Source organism: Strongylocentrotus purpuratus, unplaced genomic scaffold (assembly GCF_000002235.5).
Source record: "Strongylocentrotus purpuratus isolate Spur 01 unplaced genomic scaffold, Spur_5.0 spur5_scaffold_20, whole genome shotgun sequence".
NCBI lineage: Eukaryota > Metazoa > Echinodermata > Echinoidea > Camarodonta > Strongylocentrotidae > Strongylocentrotus > Strongylocentrotus purpuratus.
The window spans coordinates 7,263,820-7,279,445 of NW_022145606.1; the positions used below are offsets into that span (position 1 = coordinate 7,263,820).

Sequence of the window (15,626 nt, forward strand, 5' to 3'; positions counted from 1 at the left end):
TCTTCTCCCTTTATCGGTGTCACGTATCCTGGTTCCGGCTGATTTGTGTTATGATATGAAAAGAATATACATGTACAATGAAAAGAAAGTAACCCACAAATTTGAAATATTATAAACTTATACATAATATACAGTTTACACTTTACATAAGCTTGAAAATCACATGGCATTAAATTGAGAAAAACACATTGAGAACGGAAGAAGGAATAACGTTTAAACACTTTTTCATTTTTCATTTTAAGTTTTACTTTAAGATTTGTTTTTAAGGCCGTCATCCTAGTCAAGCATCGCTTATGATTGCGATCTCCTGCACTTTTTCAACAGAAAGTTTTGATAATACTTAAAATATATAATAATATGTTATAGAAATATTAAGTTTCGTTACTATATGTACATAATTATGTAAAAACAAAACATTTTGACTTGAAATTTGTTCTTTATTATTCAGTTTTAATATTGGAAAAGTGCAGAAAAAAAATCAAATAAACAAGAAGACAGAGAAAACAAAAGACTGGATAGCCCATTTTCAGCTGCACTTGCGTAGTGCAGCTGTTCTTACATGGGTACCAGAAAGAACACAAGACGATGGGGGGGGGGGGGGGGGGGGTGCAAAGAACAAAAACAACGACAATGGTTTGTAAAAAATAAAAATATAAATTAAGGTCTACGGTATCAATCAATTTAGTTGGAAAAGAGGGTTCTAGGACTACTACCCCCCCCCCTGGACATCCACCCCGGATAACCACCCCCAGTCAACTACCCCTAGGACAACTACCCCTAGGGCAAACACCCTCTAGGACGACTACCCCCAGGACAACTACCCCCGGACAACTACCCCCAGACAACTACCCCTACGACAACCATCCTCTAGGACAACTACCCCCCGGACAACTATCCAAGGGGCTGGTAGTTGTCTGGGGGTAATTTTCTGGGGGTTAGTTGTCCGGGGTAGTTGTCCTAGGGGGAAGTTGTCTGGGGTAGCTGTCCGGGGGTAGTCGTCCTAGAAGGTGGTTGCCCTAGGGCCCTAGGAGTAGTTGTCCTAGGGGGAAGTTGTTCTAGGGGGTAGTTGTTCGAGGGGTAGTCGTCCTAGAGGGTGGTCGTCCTAGAGGGTGGTTGCCCTAGGGGGTAATTGTCCTAGGGGGAAGTAGTCCTAGGGGTAGTTGTCCTGGGGGTAATCTTCCTAGAGGGTGGTCGTCCTAGAAGGTGGTTGCAATACAAATTAATTAACCCGATAAGAATAATAGTATTTCAATAGTCACAATATAAGCTGCATATATTAAGTGTTGTTAGGTAGGACAGGCCATTGTGTGTGTCCAACCTGGCAGTTTGGATTATGTCTATTGAAATACTATTATTCTTATCAGGTGAATGCGATTGTTTGTATCGAGGCACTTCACAAAGACGTATGCATTACAGTTTATTACATTACGAAAATTGCCTATTGCAAACGTTCCGTATTGTAAGACAAGGCAGGACAAGCTATGATGTTTGTCCTATCAACAAGTAATGTATGAATTTTATACTATGACTATTGAACTTAATTATTCCTAACAGGTGAATTAAATCATTTGTTACATGGCACTTAGGTGTACGCATAACATTTGATTACAATATGAACATGGTCTATTTGCCGTGCTCCAGCCCACGTTGCTTGTCATTTTGCGGTGAACCTCATACGCAGGCTCCGTTGTTCTGAACCAGTAACCTGGACGACAAGCGAATATGACATAAGTACTTTAGTAGTCTTTAAACAAACTGGCCCGAATTGATAAAGGAGGTTTGTCGACAAACCTAGGTTTATGTGCGTCATATGACGCGTTTCGACGCGGCATCGAAACGCGTCATATGACGCACATAAACCTAGGTTTGTCGACAAACCTCGTTTGTGAATTCCTGCCATTGGGCCGTATGCATAAAAAGTAGCAATTGCTTGTGCTAGCCTTTTACTTGAATCCGTATGCATAAACATAAGCAATTGCTTGCAAGCAAATGCTTTTGCTAGCAAGCACAAGCAATTGCTTGATGTCCGCAAGCAATTGCTTAAAAACGTATGCATAAAACAAACCTTTTGCTTGTTCTTATAAGCAATTGCTTACGTTTTTTCAAGCTCCGTCATAGCAGCTTGAGCTCTTGCTTAATCGGGACGTTCGCGGTTAAGCATCATGTTTATGCTCGTTAGAGAAAGACCAAAGTTGTACAGGAGTAGAATAAATCGAGAAGAAATTGCTCCCGAGACCTATCGGAAACTATTCCGTTTCGACAAAGAGAACGTTGAGTGGTTAGCACACAGGTTCATACCTGAACATGATGAAAAACGGGGAGGATGTCTGACAACGGTGGAGAGCATGGAGGCCACGCTCCACTACTTGGCGGAACCCGCCTTTGTTCTCCCATGAATGATGTTCGCACCGGCGTGACGTCGCTATTGTTGAGATCGTAAGCAATTGCTTGCTGGAGGCAAGCAAAAGGTTTGAGCACAAGCAAAATGTTATGCATACGGATTTAAGCAATTGCTTGAGCTTGATCTTTTGCTTGACAAGCAATTGCTTGTGCTTGAAGCAATCGCTTGCAAGCAATTGCTACTTTTTATGCATACGGCCCGTGTCACAATACCCCTTTCCATTCATACCTCCGCTTTCCCTTGGTTACTGTCTCTAATGCAGAGCCTCAATAGATGCTTAGTGTTCATAGGGCTCGGTTCGGGTACGAAAGGCGTACAGATGACACGCTTGCCCACGAATACCTTTGTGATGAAAGCAACAATCCACCATTCAGAGAAGTGAGAGATATAGAGGTCAAGGTCTCGCTCTCTAACAACACATCGAGGGTCACCATTGGAAGCAGCAATCAACGAAAAACTGTCGGAGCCTTTAAATTGAAAACAAAAGACATATGCAAAATCGCAATTTGTTCTTGTTTGCAAAATCGAAAACAAAGCAAACTATTAAAATACAAATACAAATTTCAGAGAACGCAGAAGCGACGGGGAGGGTGAGTAACCCATTTTTTTTTACCAACGATTATACGATAGATCATCCCAATGTATACCTCTTTAAAAGAGGGGGAAAAAAACGTAGTCATGTTCGAATCAGAGATAAATTTGCTCAAGATGGTATCTCACAAAAAGAGTTAAAAACAAACCCCTTTATCGAAATTTACGATCTTGGATTGGTGTCATTTTACTTGGGATAGAATGATCTACCGAATTTTCAAAAACAAATGACATTGTGTCAACTTGACGTTGAAATTACAGACCTCAGGTGTTGCGTTCTCTTTTAGCAACCCTGTATAACAAACTAAACAAAAGAATCATAAACTTCGTATCGCTTTATAGTCGGTAAATTTATGGAAAAAAGAATGGCGTCTGAGATGGCAGGCATTACGTTAGAAAAGCTTTAGATAATAATAATACATATATATCTTAGAGATGTTATTTTAGTGTCTTTACATTTAGGTTTGGAGGTTAGAAGCAGCCAATCTATACTAACAATTCTTTCGTTGCATTTAGGGTCAACCCCAAATTGACCCGACAATTTTGAATAGTGGATTCTATTTATGCTAATGAAGTACGCTTAAATATATCACTCAATGTTGCGATGGGTGATTGAACGATAATAACATTGTATTCTAATGCGTCTTAACAAAGTCTTGCATTTAACATCTAAATTAATCTTACCCCTTGTTAATTTAATTTAAAAAATTGTTTTTCCTAACTCAACAATTAAATGTGGACTTGTCAAATTAGGTCCTTTGTTGAGCATGTTTCGTGTAAGATGATTCTCAAGAAACATAAATCAGGACAGTTCAATTTTCGCATACTTTGGCAATTACAAAAACGCGGTAAGGGTACGAATAATTTAGTTGTTAACTGAAAATATTCTTACTGCTTTTTCGATGGTATGTCCCAATAGATGCAGTATCGGGACTTGTGAAAATTGCTGAATGGGGCATCGTCACTTTTACTGGATATTTAAACTTTGCATCAGACGGTGTCGCCTTAAGACCAACACAAATGATTGCTTGGTCCTCCGTTAACAGGTCTAACAGTTCAGCTGGAACTTCAGGTACTGCCTGTATGTCTTCAACACCCCAAATCTCACTTGGATGAAACTGGACTTCAATGCCATACTTCTCGATGCGAAGCGAACCTGCTTGCTCATCAGATGCCCCCGTGGAATCATGAATAACATCTTCTACGACCTGTTCAGAAGATGCAGAGTCTGTGTTGAGCTGTTCTGTTTTTGAGGTGTGTACGTTTCCTTCGCTATCCACCTGTTTTTCGACACTCCCGCTTTCCTGTTGTGAACCAACGGCTGGATCTACAACGAAACAACCAAAGACAGATTTCCTGTTTAAAGTGTATATAGGCCTACATGTAATTACTTATTTTCGGTTTAAGTCATGGTTGTTCTCACAATTTTTTTCTTAAATGTAACTTTTTATGACGCATCTAATTCACTGTAAACGCTTCTAAAAAACACTTGCATTTTCGTAAGATAATACGGTGAGGTTTTCTTCTTTTTGGGGGGTGGGGGGGGGGGGTGCGTTAGGCGTCCTTGATCAATATGGATATATTTCTTACCATTTTTGCCTTTTGATAGACGAATCATCAATGGTTTATAACACAAATAAGGAACAGCATTATCTTTTTGAAAAAATATATTTCAACAGCAGTTTAATTTTCCCCATGCCTTTTGTTCACACTGCCTTGCACTGAACGGCGAAAGCTCTATATTCACTGTGCGTAGGCCCTACGATAGCCGCTTTTTTCGAAGGCATTGCTTGTTTTCGGTTTTCCGTAGTTGTGCTTGACTTTTCAAATTAATAACTAACCTATATCCTGGGTTGCCCATGTTAAAATGATTTGCTTTCGAATCAATCCCTAAGGTTTTTGCCCAATTAGGTCATTATTTCACGTGTACAGTACGTCAAGGTAACACATTTCATGAAAGCTCGTAATAGCCCTACGAAACATGGGATCGTCAATTTAAAGTTTAGGTACTTTCTGAAGCATATTGTAAATCATACAATGTGTTGTATTGTCAGTGTTCCTTGTGGCCCATCCCCTCCCTTTTTTCTCGACCTGTCTCTTTTGATCGATCTGACCCTGACATATTTCAAATTTAAAAAAAGAATTACTCAAATGCTCTAGCTGTCCACGGACTTCCTCGGGTTTCATTAGTTGCAATAAAATACATTCATCACTAATGATTAGGGCCTATATAAATTATAATTTTCATTTAACAAAGGAGGTTGGAATGTGACTATGCCAGCTCAATGGAATGATCTAATCGACGTAGTGGTCATCTCCCCTTAAATTTCCAATCTCAACATTTGATTCAGATATTTTCCTAAATGAATGATATTAATTATAAATTATCAACAGGAAATGTCAAAGAAATGTACAGAAAATAAGCCGGATCGTACACAATACCAACTGAACTAACCATTATCGATAAACTCCGCGTGGAGAGGTGTGCTGCAGTCATTATCAGCCCTATTTGGTTCTGCTTTGTGGCTAATGAGAAAATGTACAACATCGAGGTGACCTTTGAGTGATGCCGCTTGGAGAGGTGTGTGCCCCCCAATACCAGCCCTATTTAGATCTGCTCCTTGGCCAATGAGAAACTGTACGACATCGAGATGGCCATTAAATGAAGCCGCTTGAAGAGGTGTGCGCCCAACAATATTATTTAGATCTGCTCCCTGGCCAATGAGAAACTCTACAACATCGAGGTGACCTTTGAGTGATGCCAATTCCAGAGATGTGCTGCCGTCATAACTAGAACTATTTAGATCTGCTCCTTGGCCAATGAGAAATTGTACAACATCGAGGTGACCGTTGGAAGATGCCACTTGAAGTGGTGTGCGCCCACCAATACCTGGCCTATTAAGGTCTGCTTTTTCGCCAATGAGGAACTGTACAACATTGAGGTGACCATTTAATGATGCCGCTTGGAGAGGTGTGCGTCCACAAATACCGGCCCTTTTGAAATCTGCTTTTTGGGCAATGAGAAACTGTACAACATCGAGGTGACCTTTGAGTGATGCTGCTTCTAGAAGTGTGCTACCATCATTACCATGCCTATTTAAATCTGCTCCTTGGCCAATGAGAAACTGTACAACATCGAGGTGACCGTTTGCTGATGCCGCGTGGAGAGGTGTCCTTCCATCCTTATCCGCCCCTTTTAGATCTGCTCCTTGACCAATAAGAAACTGTACAACATCGAGGTGACCATTGAATGATGCCATGTAGAGAGGTGTCATACCATCTTTATCCACACTATTTAGATCTGCTCCTTGGCCAATGAGAAACTGTACAACTTCAAGGTGACCATTTAATGAGGCCGTGTAGAGAGGTGTCATACCATCTTTATTGGCCCTTTTTAGATCTGCTCCTTTACTAATAAGAAACTGTACAACTTCAAGGTGACCATTGAATGATGCCGTGTAGAGAGGTGTCAGGCCAACTTTATCCACACTATTTAGATCTGCCCCGTGGCAAATGAGAAACTGTACAACATCGAGGTGACCGTTGGAAGATGCCACTTGAAATGGTGTACGCCCACCAATACCTGGCCTATTAAGATCTGCATTTTCGCCAATGAGAAACTGTACAACATTGAGATGACCATTAAATGATGCTGCTTCGAGAGGTGTGAGTCCACCAATACCAGCCCTTGCGAAATCTGCTTTTTGGCCAATGAGGAACTGTACAACATTGAGGTGACCTTTGAGTGATGCCGCTTCTAGAAGTGTGCTCAAATCATTACCATTCAGATCTGCTCCTTTCCTAATAAGAAGCTGTACAACATCAAGGTGGCCATTGCACGATGCTGTGTAGAGAGGTGTCCAGCCATCCTTATCCGCCCTTTTTAGATCTGCTCCCTTCCCAATGAAAAACTGTACAACATCGAGGTGACCGTTTGCTGCTGCCATGAAGAGAGGTGTCCAGCCATCCTTATCCGCCCTTTGTAGATCTGCTCCCTTCCCAATGAAAAACTGTACAACATCGAGGTGACCGTTTGCTGATGCCGCGTGGAGAGGTGTCCTGCCATCCTTATCCACCCTATTAAGATCTGATCCTTGGCCAATTAGAAACTGTACAACATCGAGATGACCCTCAAATGATGCCGCGTAGAGAGGTGTCCTGCCATCTTTATCCGCCCTTTTAAAATCTGCTCCTTGGCCGATGAGAAACTCTACAACATCGAGGTGACCATTGAATGATGCCGCGTAGAGAGGTGTCCTGCCATCATTATCCGCCCTATTTAGAACTGCTCCTTGGCCAGTGAGAAACTGTACAACATCGAGGTGACCATTGAATGATGCCGCGTGGAGAGGTGTCCAATTATCATTACTAGCCCTGTTTATATCTGCTCCTTGGCCAATGAGATCCTTTACAACCTCGAGGTGACCATTGGATGATGCCGCGTGGAGAGGTGTGCTATCATCATTTTCACCCTCTGGAAGGTCTGCTCTTTGAATCTTTTCCCCATCCATGATAAGAATTCAACTGATCTGAGTGTCTGCCTGTAATTTCTAGACTATATAATTTAAGTATATAGGCTATTTGATCAGCCAACTAGAACTGTATTACAGCTGAAGACATGAACTTATTGAGAATCTGTGTCGCAATGTCTATTTCATTGTCGCCCCTAACGACTCCAAGCTATGGGACGAAGAGAGATAGATAGCTATAGGCTATACTTTGCCGCTTATTATCTGCTCCGAGTATTACGGCTGGCAGTGGTTTAATGCGCCTGGAAACTTCATTTGGACCGCGTGATTATACTTGCCCTGCGAGGTGGTCACTTCTTCTCATTATATATTCTATTAATCGTTCATATCAGCTGCATAGGTACGCTCCATTTCCGAATTAGCATGATGGTCTTCCATTCTCCAATTAATGTCACATATCCAACACCTCCTCAACGTAGTCAAATCTCGAATGTGTATAGGCGGCCTAGGCCTACAGATATGGCAATGTTGTTATTCCAAAATAAAAAGACCCAGCGCGATCTCATAGGTAACTTGTATTATATGACGTTCGATACAGGCTACAATAAATACATGCAGCTCTATTCCTAGTTGCTGCATTATGGAACTAGAATGCACGCAACCATCAGTCAGGTGTGAATTATGCTACCTGCTTCCTCAAACATATATTGTAGAAATTGACATATGACCGGAATTTGGTTTATGTTTACTTTTTTACTCGGCTCAATGAACAGTTGACAATAGACCTAAAATCGTACTAGCATATTTCAATAACATGACGGAGCAGAATATTTAATCGTGAAAAATATGATACCAACATTTACAGATTTGGTAGTTTTTTGTTTGTTTTGGGGAGTATTTTGGATTGCAATGATTCATAGGAGTTCAAGTTTGTCAAGTATCAAGGAAACAACATTTTTTCAACTATTTTGTATGAATCAATCGGATGGAATCAATTTTGAAACGAATTTACCATGATTCTGGATAGATTAATTAAGTAATGATGTATACACTGCATATCATAGTCGTATTGAAGAGCAGCAATGGCGAAACAAAATCCCTAAAATTCAGCAAATTGTTGCTTGAATCGTTTTCCCCTGAAATCATTATGATACATAAAGCTAGAGACTGCAGACCTGGTAAACATGCTTACTACTGTATGGAGAAGAAAATGGATAATGTTCTAAGTCAGTGACTTAGCTCCGGGGTATAGGGGTGTTTTTCCTTAATCGTATTGCGAGAGAAAACGAGAGAGATAGAGAGAGAGAGGGTGACGGGTTTGTGCGGGGTTCAAATTCGGTTTTCTTTGAAATTATTCAACCTGGAACTAATGAAGTTATCTTCCATGTGATTGTCATGTGATAGTACCGCAGTGATGTGTATTGTTGTAAAGAATGTTTGGCTTGCACTCAGTAGATTAAGATCGCGTGCTCGATGTTGTTATCAGGGACTTTTCGATTTGCACGTCGGCATAGAGGACTGCTAGGTGTGAAGTCCTAATAAGGCACTGTCAGTGCCTTACAAGGACGTCATACGTTACAGTCCACTATGTCGACGTGCAAATCGAAAAGTCTCTAATTGAAAACAAGTTATAGCAAAATCTTTTAACCAGAGGGACCTACTGGATGCAAGCCAAAGGTTGATTTACAACAATTGAATTTTCTCCTAGGAAACTTAACATAAAAAAGGAGTTTATTCAAAAAGCATTGTAAAGACGATGAAAAAATATGAATAATACATCGTTATTATCGTGTGTGAATGATCTCTTCTATATCTCTCTGCCAAATCCTGCGAACAGTGGAATCAATCGAGCGGAATCAATTGATAAACGAATTTATCATGAGTCATGACAGATTAATTTGCTACTGCATATCATAGTCGTATTAAAGAGCAGCAGTGGCGAATACGTGTTGCTATGATCCCCCCCCCCCATTAAAAAAAAGCTTAATAAAACAATGCACGGCATAAATGATATTAATTTGAAAACAGTCAGAAAACATTGTAATGACAATGAATAAGACATAATTCGATCATGCTAAACATTTTTTTAAAATTCTTGTTAATCCTCCAGTACTTATTGACCATTTGATTATTGTCTATCGTCATAAATGTAGTGTCTTTTTAATTCTTTTATATATTTTACTTTAATTAAAAATTAATATTCTATTATCTCTTCTTTTCTCTTGATACTTTTTCAGCAATGAATTAAGATTTGGGGTAGATATCTAGAATTAGGTATAGTATTAAATCCTTGACACATGACGTTTTGCAAAAGACAATCTTGAAAATAAGGATCACAATGATTTATACCACTACTACAAGGCCTACTACTACGTGTATTTCTAAGACCCAGGGTTCAAATTCAGTTTTGTTTTAATTATTAAATCCAGTAATGATTGTCGAAATGAAAAGTATTGTCTTAATGTTTTCTTCTTTGCTGCTTGAAGATCAATGCAAAGCTTTCCGTTTGCCCTCTTGAACTCCCTCATACGTATGTAAATTCGCAGGTGTATCATACACTGCGGAGTCTTCATGACAAGAGAGAGCATCCACAGGGTCAACTTACGCTACCCTCTTGTCGTGTTAGCGCGTTACTCTCTAGTCGTGTTAGCGCGTTACCCTCTAGTCGTGTAAGCGCGTTACTCTCTATCGTGTTAGCGCGTTACCTTCTCGTCGTGTTAGCGCGTTACTCTCTAGTCGTGTTAGCGTGTTACTCCCTAGTCGTGCTAGCGCGTTACTCCTGGAATTATCCCGGTGTAAATCAGTCGGCGTAAAGGTCAGCGTAGCTGACACCACTATCGTTCAGATGGTCACTACACCAACCTTTACACCGACCTTGCCATACTTACGCCGAAAAGCTCTAAACACGACCTTTACGCCAACCAAAATTGCCAGCATTTGAACACCAGTAGTGAGTGGTCAATAGCCGTGTGGAGGGAAAGGGGGGGGGGGGGTAGTTTTTATGATTGGAATGTTGAGACTGCTATGGAGAATCGCGTATCTTTATCTGAGATTTGAAATCATTTATATTTTCGTTTTTGGGGGGTCCACGTTAAGGTTAGGTTTGGGATTTGGTTAATGTTTAGGGTTAGAGTTAAAATTCGGATTAGGGTTAAGATTTCAAGGTCCAAAAAATGCCCCTTACCATCTGTAACGAGTGCCACTTTACCTATAATTGCCTCTCTTTAAATCTGAGAGGTGCCCCTAATATTTTGACAAGTGCCTCTTTTCCTTTGTGTGCCCTCTTTTCATTCTTATAAATGCCCCTTTTCATTCTCCGATGAGTGCCTTTATTCAAATCTGAGAGGTCACCCATTTCACTTGCAATAAGAGCCCCTATTCATCTATAAAAAGTGCACCCTTTTATGTTGACACGTGTTCTTTATCCTTTCTAATCAGTGCCATTTTCCTTATGATAAATGCCCCTTTTCTTTTTGAATAACAGCCACTCCCCATTCTTATAAATGCACCTTCTGACACCTCTGATAGATGCCTCTATCAAAACCTTAAACATGCCCATTTTCCTTCTACAAGTGTTCATTTCCCCCTTGTAATAAGTGCCCCTTTTCCGTTATCATAGAAGCCTTCCTTTATCTCTGGTGAGTGCCCTTTATCAGGTGCGAAAAATGCCCCATTTTCACGTCTAATAAATCCCCTTTTTACTTTGACATGTGCTCTTTATATGCCATCGTTTCCTTTCACCATAAAATGTGCTCCTAAGTTAAAGGCACCGAATTTAAACTTCACCAAAACCTCGCTCGCTACATTATGTCGCATTTAAAGTTAATATAAATGTGTTTCTTATTTAAGATCTGTTCAGTCTTTCATGATTACAATGTGCTTAAAACCCCATCAGGATTGTCTTTCGCTCTTTATAAAATGTAATTTTTTCGGAATGCGACCTCACTAATCCTAAATTATTCTGATCATCACACCAAACTTCAAAATGTGATGGTTATTAAAGCAGTATCTTCAACCGTGCAAAGAGAACGTTGAAATCATCCTCGATAATGTAATCACATTGTAGGGGCATATACCAATACAAAATTGTCATATTTTCACTTGGAGATTTCTCTTTGTAGGTCCCCCTTTTTTCCAGAAAGTGCCCTTTACGTTGGTGCCCCCTCCCCCACCTTGAAAGACTCTCCGTCACCCCTGGGGTCAGCAAAAGGATTACAACTGACGTCTAAGTGTAATTGTTTATTGGGGTACTCTGCATTTGTTCAGATATGTATTACTTTTTGCCCAAATTGTCATGATTAATGCCCTTTTCCTCTTCTCAAGGATCCTCGTTGGGTAAGGATTAGGATTAGGAGTACTTGTAGGTTTGGGCAGTGAGGTATGCGATATGTTAAATTGTTCAGAAATTCAATGATTTTTTTTCGTTGTTATTGTTATAGAGTCTTAAGGCTGTCAAATCTAAAACAAAATATTTCCGCCTGGCTATACTGTTCTTCGAGTCATTTCGTCAATTATGAATAGATGGCGCTGTTTCCTTTCCTCTTGCTCAAACATTGATTCAGTCTTTTCAGTGTTTCATTTTTCTTCAACAATGCTACTCCAATGGTCGCCATTGGGTTGAACATAGCTTTCTTTCGTTGGTTGCAACCGTTCAATCGATTGTGTGGGCAATAATTCAGGTGTCTTGCTTGAAATCGCCTCATTTAATAATTTATTTATTATTATTTATTTTTGTAATATTTTGTTTAGTAGTGCTGACTGGGTTAAAGACAATAAAGATAACCGGGTCTACGGTCCGGGTGTAGAGTTTGTCTCTGACGAAGATAACATTTATAAAGTTCAAAATTATAACTTTAAGAAGCCCCATGGGCGAAATCTAGTTTATCCTTAACGTTTCAACATAATTCTTTACCCTGCCTAATATCGAGTGTTTATGTATACAGTGGGAAATCGTTTTCACGAGGTGCTAGGGACCAAGAAAATTATCATGTAATATCAGGAATCTAGTTATATTATAAGAATATAAAGAGCTGGGACCAACACAAATCAGCTTCTTATAACAAATATATTAATATATCAGAGCTCTTTACACTGAGGTTTTCACTCTATATTATAAATGTGTGTTTTGTGTACATGTTAACGTGTATACTTTATTATCTTTTTTAAAATGTTTTTTTTATTTCTCCAAATGTGCAATATAAATAATAACATACATTTGAATGAAATAAACGTTTCCAATATTGATCGTTTGTACATGGAAATAATGAAACAAAATCTTATTTGCAGTATATATAAATTAGCAACAGAGTAAATATATAAGTACCTAAACATAATATATCTGTCAATTGTAAATGTTATTCAAAAAAAATTAAACAAACCTGGAAGTAATTTTACTGGAACAATGCCTGCTCCTCCCTGCCCCCTCCCTCACACAAACATACTCACCCACCCACACACATACTCACTCACACACCCACACAAACATACACTCTACTCACTCGGTGGATGTTGTTGAACATTCTCAACTCAAGAAAAATATACTAAATAAGTATGTTAACCAGGCCGCAAAAACACTTTTAACAAGCTCACGGTGGAGAAGAAAACAAATCTTAATTAACACTAAGCTGCTCCCACTTTAAGAAATGTGATCCCAGCTTTCCCATTTTAATGGCTTTTTTCTTTTCTTCATCCCTATACTTAAAAATGCTTTTCTTAAAATTATACACACACCTACACGTTTATGGCGTCAACCGTGGGCCAAGTTTAGTACTTGTGTGTGTGTGCCTAGGTAATCGCAAGCAACCGCGGACCACTCCATAGAAAACTACATCAAACCGCGGACGTACCTCCTATGGGATGATCCAGGTAGCGAGCGCCTCTCCCGCAGTCATCAAAGGGGGCGCTGTGACATTTCGCGATACACATCGGACTGATCCAGTCGATGTTGCCTACACCCTGTGACATCTAATATTCAAACACCCCCTACGTCGTAAATTTGATACGGCGGAACCGGTATCGCAACCGTGGACGGTCCCCCATTGCAGGTACGTCCGCGGTTTGAGGTAGTTTTCTATGGAGTGGTCCGCGGTTGCTGGCGTTTACCTACGCACGCACACACACATTAACTCATAGCCTGCCATGAGGCTGCATGCAAGCTACCTATTGAGTGCCATGTGCGTGCGTGCACACTTTCGTAGTAGCGGTTATTGTTCATGCTCATTGGGCTGTGCTGTGTGTTTTGCACTCGCCATTCATAGAACCATCGCGTTAATCAGATTATCTCAAAAACAACCTGGCACAATGGGGATTAGCCCTGTGGCACGATAAGAGTTAAGGATATAGTCATGCGTCATTTGAAGACAAATAGGAAGGTAAAAAAAAGTCAAAAAATAAAACAACGGTAGGAGATACAAATATTAAATGACAAGATTTATTCAAAACAAATACATCCTTCCAAAAAATTGAAAAAGGCACAGCTACTTACTTTAGAAAGTTTATGTACATTATGGTGACACTCTAAAGAGTAGGAAAGTATTTACAGCGATTCAAGGACTCTGACCTACTTATCTACTCTCTGTTAGGAAAGCTATTATTCAATAGGCCATTTTCGTAATACCATTGCATTTAATGCACACATCTTTGTTAAAGGCCTCGTTGAAAATTATTTCATTTCCCTGTTACAAATAATTGTATTCCGATAGTCAAGATGAGAAGTGCATACATTCCGTCGTGTTAGGTAGGACTAGCCATAATGTTTGTGCATTAAATTTGATGACATTATGAAAATGGCCCATTGAAGCAATTTAAAACTTAAAGAGGCAATCGAACCCTTGAAATAACATCATTGGTATTGAACCGGAAGTGTCCGACTAAGTAAGGGACAGCGCTTGGATAATGGCACAGACTGGAGAACCGAGCTTACCCTGCATCAGGCGCGTACGTAGGATTTTTTCAAGGAGGGGGGGGGGGCGGGGGAGGGGGATTTTAATATTTGAAAATTACGCCGAAAATTTCGCAACGACTCAGCCAGCCGCTGAATAAGCGTGGGGGTAAGAGGATATATTTTGTGTTTGTGTGTGTGTCCCAAAATTTGAAAATTTGGCCGACCGGCCGGGGAGGGGGGGGGGGGGGGGGGGGGGGGAGGGTCGGCTTTTTTGTGGATCACCCAATATTTATTTTTTTCGCAACGACTCAGCCAGCCGCTGAATAAGCGGGGGGGGGGGCGGGGGTTCCGAGTACATTTTTATTTTATTTTTGTTGTCCCATAATTTGAACATTTGGCCGATCGGTCTTTGGGCGGGGGTATGGTCGGCTTTTTGGGGTCACCCATTACCACTTTTTTTTCCTTTTTTTTACTAAGATTAGTACGCGCCTGCCCTGCATATTGTATGCAAGTTTGAAGTTTATTCTGTAACTCCTTTCAAAATCATTCAATGAATAATAAAAACATACAGATAATCAATTTTATTTAGTTCAACGAAATTCAAAGTTACATTTCTTGTTTCATCATAAATAAATATGACCTCATTAGAATACAATTGTCTCGTGTGATTTTTTTAGCATAAGTTATTGATCTTTTCATAAGAAAATGTTTCATCTGAATAATAACATGCTACAATTGATAAAGCTGCTTGAATACGTAATTTCTTTTTTCAATAATCTAAAACCCCATTTGGTTCACTTGTAACCTGAAGTATCGGAAAAAACGTAAGTTGAAAATTAATGACACATGAAAATAATTAAAACGTCCATGTGTATTACATGTCATTGTTCTAGTGCTATGCTATCCTCAAGGTAGATCTCTCCAATCTGCCTTGCATTGATTTCACAAAATAATATATGGCCTCATATAAACATGCATATTTGTTATGTCGATCTATTACTCCTAGAATTGAATTCCAAAATCTTTTTGTGTAGTATTTGAACGAAATTGAATCATTATCAAAAACATGCTCCCGAATGGACAATTCACATTTAAAATCCTCTAAAATGCACGTCACTTCATGTTTATTATTTCAGTTTGCATATTCTCAGTTTTCTATTTCCTGTAAAAGGCAATTACAAACCTCGTATCCTAAAAGCCGGGGTAAACAGTATTAATACGGATGAGGCTACTCTGAGCAAATACTACTTTAAAATTACTGTTATTATTATTAGTGTTGTTT

General features: G+C 39.7%; 1 protein-coding gene across 1 annotated transcript; it reads right to left on the minus strand.

The window, feature by feature from the left end:
• Window positions 1-4,193: 4,193 nt before the first annotated feature.
• LOC115927559 (ankyrin repeat domain-containing protein 50-like) lies at window positions 4,194-7,503 on the minus strand. Its single transcript, XM_030993607.1, has 2 exons — window positions 6,619-7,503; window positions 4,194-4,319 (listed from the first exon to the last, which is right to left on the minus strand). Exons 1-2 carry the CDS (start codon window positions 7,501-7,503, stop codon window positions 4,194-4,196), a joined length of 1,011 nt encoding a protein of 336 aa, XP_030849467.1.
• Window positions 7,504-15,626: the final 8,123 nt, after the last annotated feature.